The 13,725-nt window shown below is 38.3% G+C and overlaps 1 protein-coding gene across 2 annotated transcripts in view; it reads right to left on the bottom strand.

Annotated features, from left to right (window-relative positions):
- Window positions 1-236: 236 nt before the first annotated feature.
- The window catches only part of HAUS3 (HAUS augmin like complex subunit 3), a 13,831-nt gene continuing 342 nt past the window's right edge, over window positions 237-13,725 (bottom strand). The window contains exons 2-6 of one of the 2 annotated variants that reach the window (XM_040237684.1): window positions 12,815-12,872; window positions 11,387-12,425; window positions 9,723-10,162; window positions 7,757-7,985; window positions 237-560 (exon numbers count right to left, since the gene is read on the bottom strand). In XM_040237684.1, the coding sequence (XP_040093618.1) occupies window positions 327-560; window positions 7,757-7,985; window positions 9,723-10,162; window positions 11,387-12,289 (1,806 nt within the window). In that variant the 5' untranslated portion in view covers window positions 12,290-12,425; window positions 12,815-12,872 and the 3' untranslated portion in view covers window positions 237-326. Of the gene's footprint in view, window positions 561-7,756; window positions 7,986-9,722; window positions 10,163-11,386; window positions 12,426-12,814; window positions 13,309-13,725 lie in introns of those variants that run through there. The other variant, XM_040237683.1, reaches the window with a different exon arrangement.

The following is a 13,725-nucleotide window of genomic DNA, read 5'->3' as shown; positions in this document are numbered from 1 at the left end:
GGAGGGGATTTTTGTAAACCTATGGCTGATTCATGTTGAGGTTTGACAGAAAACAACAAAATTATGTAAAACAACTATTAAAAAATAAATTTTTTTAAAAAAAAGATTACCAGGAATAAGTGCCACAAAGCAAATTCTCAAGTTATAAAAAGCACTGGTACTCTGAACAAACATATAAGAAATAAACCAAATTGATATAATACTCAAAATTCATTAAATGAAATGGTTCATCGACCTCAAGCTTAAAATTTTCATGATGTTTATTATCTGTATTCTTCTCCTAATACGTAAAGCACATGCAGTGAAGATTTCATTTTTGGCAATTTTCAGTCTTCAAGACCAATGGTCTTAATCTTTGATTGGTTTTCTAAATTCTCCACAATATTTTTCAGATAATCTTCATCTTTTAAAAAATATACATATAATTCTCTTTCCACTTGATGCAGCTTATTAGATGCCAACAGTTTTCTTTTTGTCTTCACATCAGCAAAAATATCAGTAAGAAAATGATTTAGTTTATTTAGCTGAGATTCAACTTGATGAAACTGCTCCGTTAACTCCTAAAAGGAAAATAATAATGCTTTTTAATTCAAAATATCTATTCATAATACCAATCATAAATCTTAAATGTAATTTACATAGGAAGAATCTAAATGATATAATGATTATTCCCACAACCTCAACAATAAAAGAACCTCAATTAAAAATCCATAGCAGGGTTAACAAAAAGCCTATGTAAGATCCACTGAAACAACTTCTGTAGGCAAGTTTAAGTGAGTCAAAGCAAACTCATACCCCCTGACGAGTATTTGATATGTAGACTGTTCTGCATAGCTATACATTCAGCAAGTATTCCGAATGCCTACCTCATACCATGCACTGTTTGAGTCTACAACTATAAAAATGAACACCAAAAAAAAAAAGAACACCATTTCCTTCATGGAACTTAACACTCCGCCAAAGTAATCAAACCTTGTTTTAGCCTAACCTGTTTACTCTAGACATCAGAGGTACTGATAAAACCTTGAAATGAAGCAATTACCAATATAAAATAATTGTCTTAATCTGGATTTTTCTTTTTTCACACTGTTACAGAAGATGGGATTACATGCAACATTCAACAATGCTGATTTACCATGTAATTCTTCTCTAAAACCTAAACATTCTGGACCCCCCCCCCACGTTTAATAACTGAAATTCCTTACTTCTTAACATTAAAAGCAGCTTAGGTTTTCTAACCATGCTTTCTCCTCCTATAATTTCTCAGACAGTAGCATCAAAGAGGTTCTCAGACAATCTGTAGCTATAACTACACCTCAGCCTTCGACCACCTCTCAGAATGCTCCACAGTATGGTAATCTCCTGATGCTCGCTATGAATAGATTCCTATACCTCACTCCACGCTAAGTCACTCTGCAACAGAGCCAGAGGCCACATTTCAACAGGCTCCCTGGTGATTTTAATGTACAAGTTCAAGAGTACTAGCTTCACACGTCATAAATGCCGGCTCCAAAGAGCAGTACTTCTTAAACTACAGTAAAAAATGATAATAATAATAAAAATCAAGTAGTATTACAGTAAGTGGCCTCTGAGGAAAAACCCTGTGAACTGGAAAACGATGAGAAATATCTCACCTTTAACTTGAATACTAAAGATCTTAATAGTTTCTAAAATACTACTACAAATACTGAAAAATATTCAACTTCATTAATAAAAATGCAAGGTAAAATTCATATGGATGACATTTTATATCTCACTGGACTAGGGAAAAACATAAAATAATGATACCCAATGACATTATAGTAAAATCACCATATTTTAGTGATTTTAGAATGGATTCTCTCACAGTTTAATAGAACTGAAATCAACAGGCACTGTATAATTAGGAGCGTCGTGTAGCTGTTCTTGACCAGACATGCGTAAGAAGCACTTCATCATATATATAATACCCTCACTGCGAGACTCACAGGATCTTAGCTCCCCAACCAAGGACCAACGCCATGCCCCCTGCCCTGGAAGCATGGAGGCCTAACCACTGAACACCAGGGGTCCCAGCACCAATTTTTTCTTTAATTCTTACTGTGGTTAACACATGGCATAAGCTCTCCCCTCTTAACAAACCCAAGGGCGCAACACTGTATTGGTGACTCCATCTGTAGGCACTACAATGTCCTGCAGCAGATGGCTAGGACCTGTTCACTGTGCCTTAAGTGAGACTCGACACCTACTGATTAACAAGTCTCCATCACTGGCAACCACCACTGTGCTCTGTGCTTCCAATGAGTCTATTTTAGATAGCCCACAGTGAGTGGAATCACGCACCCTTTCTTGGGACTAGCTTATTTTCACTTAGCATAATCTCCTCAGGGTTCATTCATGTGCTTTTGCAGTTTTTTTAAGGCTGAGTAATACTTCACTGTCTGTATACACTACTATATCTTCTTCTCCCATTCCTCCATAGACGGACTTTCAGGTTTCTTCTACAACTTAGCTATCACAAGCAGGGCTGCAGTGAACTCGTGAGTGGAGGCGTCTCTCTGATGTCCTACTTCTACCTCATGTGACGCCAGAGGGAGGGTTACAGGGTCATACAGTAGTTCTGCTTTCCATGTTTCTGAGGAAACTCCATACTGTTTTCCACAGTAGCTTCACCATTTTGCATTCCCACCAAAAATGTACCAGGGTTCCAATGTCCCCACACCCTCACCAACACTACTCTTTTTGTTTTTTTGATATTAGTTATAATAGGTGTTAAGGTGATATCTCAACTGTGGTTTTGCTTTGCACTTCTCTGATAATTAGTGACGTTGAGCAACTACTCATAAACCTGTTGGCCATTTATATATCTTCTTTAGAGAAATGTCAATTCAAGTCCTTAGCCCATTTTAAAATTAGGTCATTTAGTCTTTTGCCTTTTCATACTGTTCATGGGGTTCTTGAGGCAAGAATACTGGAGTGGTTTGCCATTCCCATTTCCAGTGGACCACATTTTATCAGTGAAAGTAAAGAGGAACTAAAGAGCCTCTTGATGAGGGTGAGAGAGTGAAAAAGCTGGCTTAAAACTCAACATTCAAAAAACTAAGACCATGGCATAAGCCCCCATCACCTCATAGCAAATAGAAGAGGAAAAAATGGAAACTGACAGATTTTATTTTCTTGGGCTCCAAAATCACTGCAGATGGTGACTGTAGCCAAGAAATGAAAAGACCCTTGCTTCTTGGAAGGAAAGCTATGACAAACCTAGAGAGCGTATTAAAAATCAGAGACATCACTTGGCCGATCAAAGTCCATATAGTCAAAACTATGGTTTTTCCAGTAGTCATGTACAGATGTGAGAGCTGGACCATAAAGAAAGCTGAGCGCCGAAGAACTGATGCTTTCAAATTGTGGTGCTGGAGAAGACTCTTGAGAGTCCTTGAACAGCAAGGAGATCCAACCAGTCAACCCTGAAGAAAATCAACTGTGACTATTCACTGGAAGGATGGATGCTGAAACTATAGCTCCTATACTCTGGCCACTGGATATGAAGAGCCGACTCCCTGGAAAAGACCCTGATGCTGGGAAGACTGAGGGCAGGAGAAGTGGGAGACAAAGAATGAGATGGCTGGATAGCACCACTGACTCAACGGACATGAATTTGAGCAAATTCCGGGAGACGCAAAGGGCAGAGGAGCCTGGTGTGCCGTAGTCCATGGGGCGGCAGAGTCAGAAACGACTTATCAACTGAACAGTAAGTTTTTTGCCATCACCAACACTGTTTATGTACAGTGTGGAAAAACACAAAAAATACTGAGTCAAGAAATAACATAGAAATGGACACTGAATGCGAAGTTTCAGAAATAACTTAATCATTTTAATTGGCTTTTTCCTTTTAATGTATATTTCTAAGGAATATGATAAAAACCTATGTCTATCACACCTAAAAATATCTTCTAATAGGTATGAAATAAAAATTCTAAATAAGAAAGTACTGCGTCAGTTTAAATGAAAAAGCTTTTTCTTTCTTAGAAACTCGTGAAATTATGTTGTATCATATGATAAATGGTATCTAGTAGACATTCAAATAGCCGGTGACATTTTAAGTAGGTAAACTACTTTGAAAAGCAATATGGCAGTATCAAAAGCTAAAAAATAATGTGTATAACCTAAGAAACCTCATAATTCTATAATATCTCTAATTCATCCATCCAAATGGTGGACTAGTTACAGAAATTACGACATAGTAATTAAATCAATAGAGTATTATAAACATTAAAATTAAAATTATTGTAGCATGGAAATGTTTATTTCATAATGCTAAATAAAAAGGAAAATATAAAAGATATATAAGTAAAGGAAAAAATCATCTACTTTGCAAATACTAACCAAAAGAAAATAGCATAAGAATATTAATATTGGACAAGAGAAAATTAAGACAAAAAGCACAATACAGGGTCATTATATAATGCCAAACAGTTAAATCACTGCAATTTAAATCTACCAGGATAATAATTCACTGCAATTTTAAACTTGGATGTAACTTATAAAATAGACTCAAATATAAATAAAAAACTGATAGAACTACAATGAGAAAATTTCAAAATCACCATCACAGGGTTTTTACATAATTATTTAAAAGATCAAGAAGATACAATCAGTAATAGGAGACTTTAAAAAGCTAATCACAAGTATCACTTCATATCCACAAGGATGACTATTATATACTTTTTTAAAAGGGAAAATAACTGTAGGTGAGGACATATAGAAGCTAGTACCCTGGTACAGCTGCTGGGCAATGTCAGACAGATTCTCAAAAAGCTAAACACAGGCTTACCATGATTCAGCATTCACTCGTAGGCATATACCCAAAAGGAATGAAAACAGAGACTTAAATGCTTGTACACCAACATTCATAGCAGCATTATACGCAACAGATAAAAGGTGTAAACAACTCAAGTGTCTATGAACAGATGAACAGTTAATCAGATAAAATGTGATGATAAAATACAGATGAACGGATAAAATGTGATCTATATACACAACAGAATATTCAGCACCAAAAAGGAATAAACTTCTCACACCTGATGCGACATGGATGATACTTAAGGATATTATGTTGAGATAAGCCGAAGACAAAAGGACAAATATTATTATATGATTCTTCTTTTATAAGATACCTATAGTAGGCAAATTTATAGAGACAGAAAATGGGATAGAGATTACCAGGGATGGGAAAAGAAGTAACAGAAAATTAATATTTAACAGGCACAGAGCTTAGCCCATGTGGGATGAGAAAAGTTCTGGAAGTAAATAGTGACACGGCTGCACGACACTGCAACTGTTCTTAACGGCGTTGTAACTGCTCACATAAAAATGGTTAAAATCGAGAATTTTACACTTTGTACATTTTATAATAAAAAGTTATTTAAAAAACTAACCATAAGCTGTCTTATTTTAAGAAAAGATAAGGTACTTATTCAGATCAATTCTTCCATAGGAAAAAATGTAAAAAGTGAAATGAAGTATTTAAAGAATCAAAGCAAAATCTTCCTAGGACTTCCCTGGTGGTCCAGTGATTAAAAATCCGCCTTACAACGCAGGGGACACAGATTCGATGCCTGGTCAGGGAACTAAGATCCCACATGCCACGGGGCAACGAGAGAGTCCATGCCCCAACTAAAGAGCCTCTGTTCACCACAACGAGGGAAAGCCCACGCACAACAACAGAAGACCCAGCACAGCAACAACACCAAAAAAAAAAAACCCAAAAGCTCCCTAAAAGCAACGAAGAGACAACAAGACTTTAAAAGACTACGAGTCCATAAAACAATGCAGACTGGTAAGAGAGCCCAAAGCTGCTTTCCTCAATCGCTAATCTTGAGAAAACAGAACCCACGATTCCTGACACTGACAAGACGAGTGGCAAGGTCCAAGGTCCACGGACGGCAGCACGTCCAACAGGAGACTGTCTGTAATAAACCAAGGACACCCGAGGATCTTAAGGTCAGGACGGCCAGAGAGGAAGAGCCCTTGGCTAGAATCACGGTCCAGGCAGGATCATCTGTTGTTCACTCAGTCGCATCCAACTCCTTGCAACCCCATGGACTGCAGCACACCAGGCTTCCCTGTCCTTCACCACTTCTCCCAGAGCTTACTCAAACTCATGTCCATTGAGTCGATGATGCCATCTAACCATCTCGTCCTCCAAAACAGACTCTGAACCCGGCTTATGGCTCAGAACTGGCAGTGCTCTCAATATCTAAGGAACATGCATGAAGGTGAGAGACACTCAAGGAGGGTCTTGTATGTGTTTTAACGTATGAGGGTCTTTTCACCAGAAAGATACCGATGTTAAATGTGGATGCCTCAGTAAGCGGTAATGGGACAATGTGGTTATTCATGGGGAAATAATAACAATAAAATTAGAACTCTACTTCTCAGGTCATAAACTCCTGGTGGATTAAAGAACTGAACTTTAGAACAGCATAAACTTTTAAGATAAAGTAAAAGGGACTGTCATGACTATGTTAAGGGCAAACTTTCACAAGATATAAAAAAGGGCAAAGCATAAGAGTGATAAATTACATCAGAATTGAAATCTTAAAAAAAAAAAGTCAAAAACAAACTAACAGGTAACAATAAAAAAGAAAAAAAGAAGACCCAAATAGGGAGCAAACATATGCAACACACATCACTGACAAATGACTGGCATTTGAAATATGTACAAGAACTCCTTCCCAAAGGGGGCTCAACCGCCATGATCAGAGAAATGCAAATTATAACCTCAACGGGATGCTATTTTATATCTATGCAAAATGAGAGAAAATTATAAATGCAAACAGCACTATGTGATGAAAAAATATGGTAAAAGAGCATCTCTTAAACACTGCTGATACAATATGGTACAACCACTTCTAAAATCAGTTTGATGTATTATGTAAAACAGAACCTATTATTCAGCAACTCCACTCCTATGTGAGGAGACAGAGAGAGAGAGACATGTATCTGTAAGACAGGTGACAAGGCTTCCACAGCAGAGTGAGCTGCAACAGCAAAAACTGGAAATAATCTAAATGTCTGTCAACAGAACAGGTAATTAAACTGTGGAATTTCACAAAAGGCATACTAACTATACAGAAGAGAAAACTATACATGAGCTAAGTTTTACAAACATCCACATGGATGAAACCCAAAATCATAATAAGAAACAAGCAAGTTACTGAAGTATATATAATACAACCTATATAAAGCTCAGAAACACACAAAACTAAATAACACACAGTCTGTATTATAAATAAAAGAAAGCAAATGATAAAACTTAGCATTGTAGTTCCTCCCTGAAAAAAGAGAGGGGAATGCTATTAGAAGGAGCTGCTACTACTAAGGGTACACAGAATTTTAAAGATATAAGAGCAATCCTCTGTGTGTTAAAATAGGTGAAAAAAATACAGGGATGGTTTTATTTTTTTTTTTAATTCTTACCATAAACATTACATATCCTTTCATATCTGAAATATTAAACAAATTTTAAAACCTTTGACCAAAACTACTTGAAAAATACATTTATATGTGAATAAAAATGAGATTAAAAAGTTACTATCAGGGAAATGGGGTAATATTTTCTTCATGTTAACACTTTCTTTAGTATCTTTTACAATGAACACTGGAGAAGGCAATGGCACCCTACTCCAGTACTCTTGCCTGGAAAATGCCATGGACGGAGGAGCCTGACATTATTTTTTTTTAAGCATTTTTAATTACCGTGGTAAGCACCTACCTGATCACTAAGCAAAAGCTGATTTCCTCCTTGATACAAAGCTTCACAAAGCAGGTTCACATCATTGTTTAGTTTGGACAGAAACAAAGAATGTTCTTGAGCAGATACTTCCAACTGCTCTTGTACCAAAGAAACATCCTGTTTTAATTTCTCAGCTACTTCTTCCAGGTTTCCATGGGTTATAAACAATTCTTTTTTCTTATTCTCTCCTTCTAAAAGTTGATAAAGCCTAAAATGTGGAAATAAAAATTAGAAAACATTCTTAAGTCAGTGCAGTTTTCAAAATTATAACCCACTATATACTGAGGCATCTCTGGGAAAGCTAACGGTTTGTAAATATCAATCAAACAATTAAAAGCTTTCCAACAACAATACTATCTCATTACAGAAATACATATTCTAATTATTGTATCTGAATTCCCCAGTTTGCCCATCTTCCACGTTTTAGACATAAAATTCTTTCTGACTTTAACTGCCATTAACCTACTTCAATTAAAGTACATTTCAGAGATACCACCCTAGAAAACACTTCTTTCACAGAACACAACTATGATGTAGAAGAAACGGCAAAGAACTTGAAACAGAAGACTTAGGTCTGAGTGCTGGCTGTCATGTAAGACCTAAGTCAAGTCAACCTTTGAGATTTAATTTTCACGTCTTAACATCTACCTAATTTTACAGGACTGTGGTAGACTTAAAAGAGAAAAACTGAAAATACAAGCTACATAAATATTAATTGTAAACTTGCTACTCTGGTCATGTCTACATTTGCTTGACAAATTCCTAATGAGCCAAGAGGCCATTTTAATACTTCAAACATTAATGGCAGAAAAATCCTACAGTACAAACAGAAAAATGTGAGGCAGCACCTTCCACGCATATATGACAAAAAGAATGCTCTTTTTCTTAGTCTTCTTGAAACTGGTTCAAAGTGAAAAGTAGTGAAAGTGTTAGTCGGTGAGTTGTATCCAACTCTTCGCGACTCCATGGACTGTAGCCTGCCAAGTTCCTCTGTCCATGGAATTCACCAGGCAAGAATATGGCAGTGAAAAGCCGTTCCTGTCTCCAAGGGATCTTCTGGACCCAGAGATCGAACCCAGGTCTCCTGCACTGCAGGCAGATTCTTTACCATCTGAGCCTCAAGGAAGCCCCAAACCAGCTCAAGCCCAAGGCTGACTCTGTTCTTGGGGAATGTGACGACACAGTTCCAGGGGCCCCATGCACACAGGACCATGATGCCAACGCCACCTTCTAAAACTGCGCGATGACGCAGCCCTATCCATGCTCTGCACTTCATTAGTAAGAATAAAAAGTGCTGGATGATTTTCTTTTAGTCTAGAGAAAAAGCAGCAGTAGAATCCAGATTTTTGAGTCCTTTTACTACTTTAGCTGTTCAACTTCAGTATCTCCATACCATCAGTTGCTCAGACATCCAGAACAGACCGGAAGCTAGCAGTCATTCTTACGGATTCACCTGACTAGATGCAAAAATGAAGTCTTCTCTCCTCTCTACCACCACCTTCTCCAAATGCAATCAATTCTCTGCTCAGCAAGACTTGATATACACCAAGATGCATTCAAACTTCCTGCCTGAGTCAGCCTCCTGCCCCAAATCTAAAAGTATCTAAATAATAACATCCAAACATGAATAAAGGCCTTGTATTATATATTTTCAATCCTCCAAACCATCCACCTCACCTCTAAACCAGCTACTTCTAGATCTAACGTAAATAAAAAAGGTTAGCCTTCAATTTTAAAAAATTTTTAAAAATTAAATTAAATTGAGGAATTGGGAAAAAAAAATTAAAATAAACATAGACCCATATAACAGAAAGGTGGAAAAATACAAACGCCAAACATGAAGTGCAAAGAACTTTTTAAACTTTCACAATTTTAGTTCAAACTCTAGTACTTAACAAAAACAAACAGAAAAATAATTACTCACTAAAGAAACAAAGAAACCTACCTATGAGTAGAATAATCCTTGGTATCAATGGTATTCCTTGCATTTATCTGCTGAGATACTGATGGATCTTTTAGCACTTCTAATCGCTGGTGGAACATCAAATTACTTTGATTAAGTAGGTGAACCAAGTTTTCCAGCTGACGGTATATGTCCCAGTGCTTTCTCAATTCAATTTCATATGATAAATGAAGAAGTTCAAATGATGCCTTTTGCTTTATCAACTGATTTAAAACTAACTCTTGTCTTGCTGTGTAATAGTCTTGTTTAGCAATCTGTCGATCAAAATCTCCCTTTACAACTGGCATATTCAATAGCTGGGCATTCTCTTTTACCATAGCAGGCAAAACTTTGTCTTTTATATGAGTGATTTGTTCCTCAAGTTTCAGAATTTCACTGTTCAAGCTAGAAATTTTAGCATCCAAATTATCTTTGCCAAGACCCTACACAAAGAAAACAATTACATTTCAAACTGTAAATACAAAGTAGGAATAGTTTTTAAATTATTTTCACTTTCCATTTTAGTTATCAGATAACATACTCACTAATAGAAACTTGTTTTGTATTAACAAAAGCCAAAATCAGTTTAAAATGGCACAGTGAAGATGAAACCAAGGGTAAAGCCATTATGAATTGCTAAATTCTAATGCTATTACTACTGTGTAAAATACTATACACATAAATGACTACCAAAACAGAGATTTTTTGGTCAGGTTTGTCTTAAGAAAAAATCACCCATTACCACACTACTTATCAAACGCTGACTTATGCTATTTATGCTTTTCTTAAAATAACCTCAGTAGCTATTCTCCCACCCTGCTTGTTGACTTTAGAACTTCTACAAAATGACGGGACTTCACACATCATTCTGAAGTTTGTGACAATTCTGGGTATTTAGCTTCAGAAAAGCTGTTCTTTTTACTCAACTATCTACTGGTTCCATGACCAGGAAAGCAAGCTACCCAAGAGTGCAGGTAGATATCTTTAATACATCTGTACATTCTTAAATAACAATCAGGAGTTTCAATCCACTGAACTGGATTTCATTAGCACCATCCTCTGGTCAGAGCAAATAAGGCAGACTACCCAAAACAGCAGTAAGGCTCATTCATCATAAAAAAGACAATGTCAGCCTTATCTGTCTATGAACCAACACAAAATGCAAAAGTACTTTTGAAAATGAGCTAGATAACGTGGTTGGGTTATAATTACTATTTCTGCCCTCCACTAAGATTTATTTGTGTGAAACAATAACATACCACAACTAAACACTGAACAGAAAATAAAATGTAATTACTTATGACACCCCTCTTTCTAAAGTACTTTACTATCAGCATGTGTTAGTCACTCAGTCGTGTCTATTTGCAACCCCATAGACTACAGCCCCAGAGAAGGTAATGGCACCCCACTCCAATACTCTTGCCTGGAGAATCCCAGGGACGGGGGAGTCTGGTGGGCTGCCGTCTATGGGGTCACACAGAGTTGGACACGACTGATGCGACTTAGCAGCAGCAGCAGCAGACTATAGCCCACCAGCTCCTCCTATGGAATTCTCCAGGCAAGAATACTGTAGTGGGTTGCCATTCCCTTCTCCAGGGGATCTCCCAATATTATTTCATAATTAACAACAACTTAAATATGAATCCAGTCTCATTTCTCACGCTTACCTTGCTAGTGAGGCTATGAAGATTCTCCTCTGCCCACTTTATACTTGACTTTAGGCTCAAATTATTTGCTTTCAAGTGAATTAACTGATGTTGAGCACAAATGTATGCCAGCTGCAGCCTAGCCATTTCTAGCCGTCTCTCCTCAAGAACTTCTTGATTATCACAAATAGATGGTGCCTGCATATCTAGAAGTTGAAAATTTTCTTCATTTGAACTTTCAACTACTTCATGTATACCCTGAAAGAACTGTTTTTTGGTATATAAGGTTAGTGCTGCCGTACTTTGCTCTTCTTGGCTTAGATAGTTTTGCAATGAAAACTGAGATAAAAACACAAGTGGATTTGTTCCTTGACCCAAATTAGACCGTCTGAAGAACATCATTAACTTTGCAACTCCGTCACTAAGAGAGTGAAGTTCATTACTGATCTTGGTATTTGTAGCATTTAGAATTCCTTGACTCTGTTTCAGCTTTTTATTGGTTTCTTCTTCTTTAGCATTTAACCTCAGAGATTTGTGACTAGTTACTGAAGCCATCAACTGGCATTTATTCCGTCGCTGAATTTTTAGGTTCTTTAATTTCTGCAGAGTTTGAACCTCATCCTCTAATTTCTCTAGCTCTTTGTCATTCAAGGTAGGTGTCTTCAAATCAGAAGTTTTACAGGTTTTAAGAACTTCATCCAATGCAGCTCCTTCTAGGATGGGCTTGCCTGATTTTTGAAGAACGCTAAAAGCTTCCAATTCCTCTTCAGACAATATGTTCTGTTCATTCACATTCCCACAAAACCACTTCAAAAACGGTTCATTTTCAACAAACAACCAGTCAAAATCTTCCCCATTAAGAATATCAGCTTTGGGGTAATCAATTTTTTTTAATGTTTCCACAAATTCTTTTCCACAGCTCATGGTTTACCCAATTTTGTAACTGATAAGGCTTTAATGGTGTTGCTATTTAGAAAATAAGTCCAACTACATACAAAACTAATTTTATGTTAAGTCCATAGAGAAGGGGGAAAAATATTTTTAGAATCTATAATTTATCCTAGAGGAGAAAAAAAAAAAACAAGTATTAGACCACAAATAAGGCGACTCTATCTTTTAAAGTATTATACAGATAAATATCACAAGATATTTGGGGAACTATCTAACCCAGAGGTAGTTGTAGCTGAAAAATCTGACAAAGAGAAATAGAGTATTACTCAGAACACTGAAACAGTAATGAAAGGCTAATTAACAAGAAAATCTTATTTTTTCCAAAGGTAACATGGTTTAAGATACATTTTATAGATCAGCAATTCAGGTTTTAATTCAAAATAGATGGATCTAAATATATCCACGCCGTCACGTGACTAAACAGCCTCTTTTCCCTGTCCTTTCCAAGACAGAAATAAATACGGTCAGATATTGAGGAAGAGTCAACTGAGTATTTACCTGAATGACTCAATCAGCAGCCGCACTCATGCAAAAAGTAAAGTCAGACACGACCAACCTAGTGCAGAGAAAACCAGGCTTAAGAACCACCGCCGACTTGAAAAGAACCAAAGGACTGAGCAGTCCTTAAATAAAGGTATTTCAGGCGTTTGTTATTTTCAGCAAAGGGACCACTGAATAATCCACGCTGCGAACTCCAGCGACGGGAAGGTTCAGAGGAGGGACCAAGTCATCTGCGGCACTCTGCGATTCTGTCATTCAGCGATGAACGGTCGGCGTGCGCGGCGATAAAATACTCGTCCGCAGAGGCGGCCCAGTCGGCGCGACGACAAACTGCACAAACCTTAAGCGGGTCAATTCCTAAAGGAAATCAGTGCTGAACAGTCGCTGGAAGGACTGATGCTAAGGCTGAAACTCCAATACTCTGGCCGCCTGATGCGAAGACCTGACTCATCTGAAAAGACCCTGATGCTGGGAAAAGCTGAAGGCAGGAGAAGGGGAGACGGAGGCTGAGACGGCTGGATGGCGTCACCGCCTCGACAGACAGGCGTCGGAGTGAACTCCGGGAGCTGGTGCTGGACAGGGAAGCCTGGCGTGCCGCAGTCCCCGGGGTCGCAGAGAGTCGGACACGACCGGGCGACTGAACCGAAGCGGCTGCGCGGGTGCCTGCCGCCGGCCGGCGGGGTGGGGAGGGCGCCCCCCGCGTCCCAGCAGAGCCTCCAGGGCCGCGCCCGCCGCCGCACCCCACCCTCACTGGAGACCCCGTTTCCGGCCGCGCCCCTCGCCTCCACAACCCCACTAGAGCCCGGCTCCCCGCCGGCGCCAGAGTCCCCAGGCTCCCGCCGCTGCGCCCCGGCCCCTCCCGCCGCCCCCCGACCGCACTGGAGCCCTCAGCCTCCCGCCGCTGCGTC

This window comes from Oryx dammah, unplaced genomic scaffold (assembly GCF_014754425.2).
Source record: "Oryx dammah isolate SB20612 unplaced genomic scaffold, SCBI_Odam_1.1 HiC_scaffold_3, whole genome shotgun sequence".
Taxonomy (NCBI): Eukaryota; Metazoa; Chordata; class Mammalia; order Artiodactyla; family Bovidae; genus Oryx; species Oryx dammah.
The sequence above is the reverse complement of the archived record's forward strand: the minus strand, read 5'-3'. Positions and strand labels throughout refer to the sequence as shown.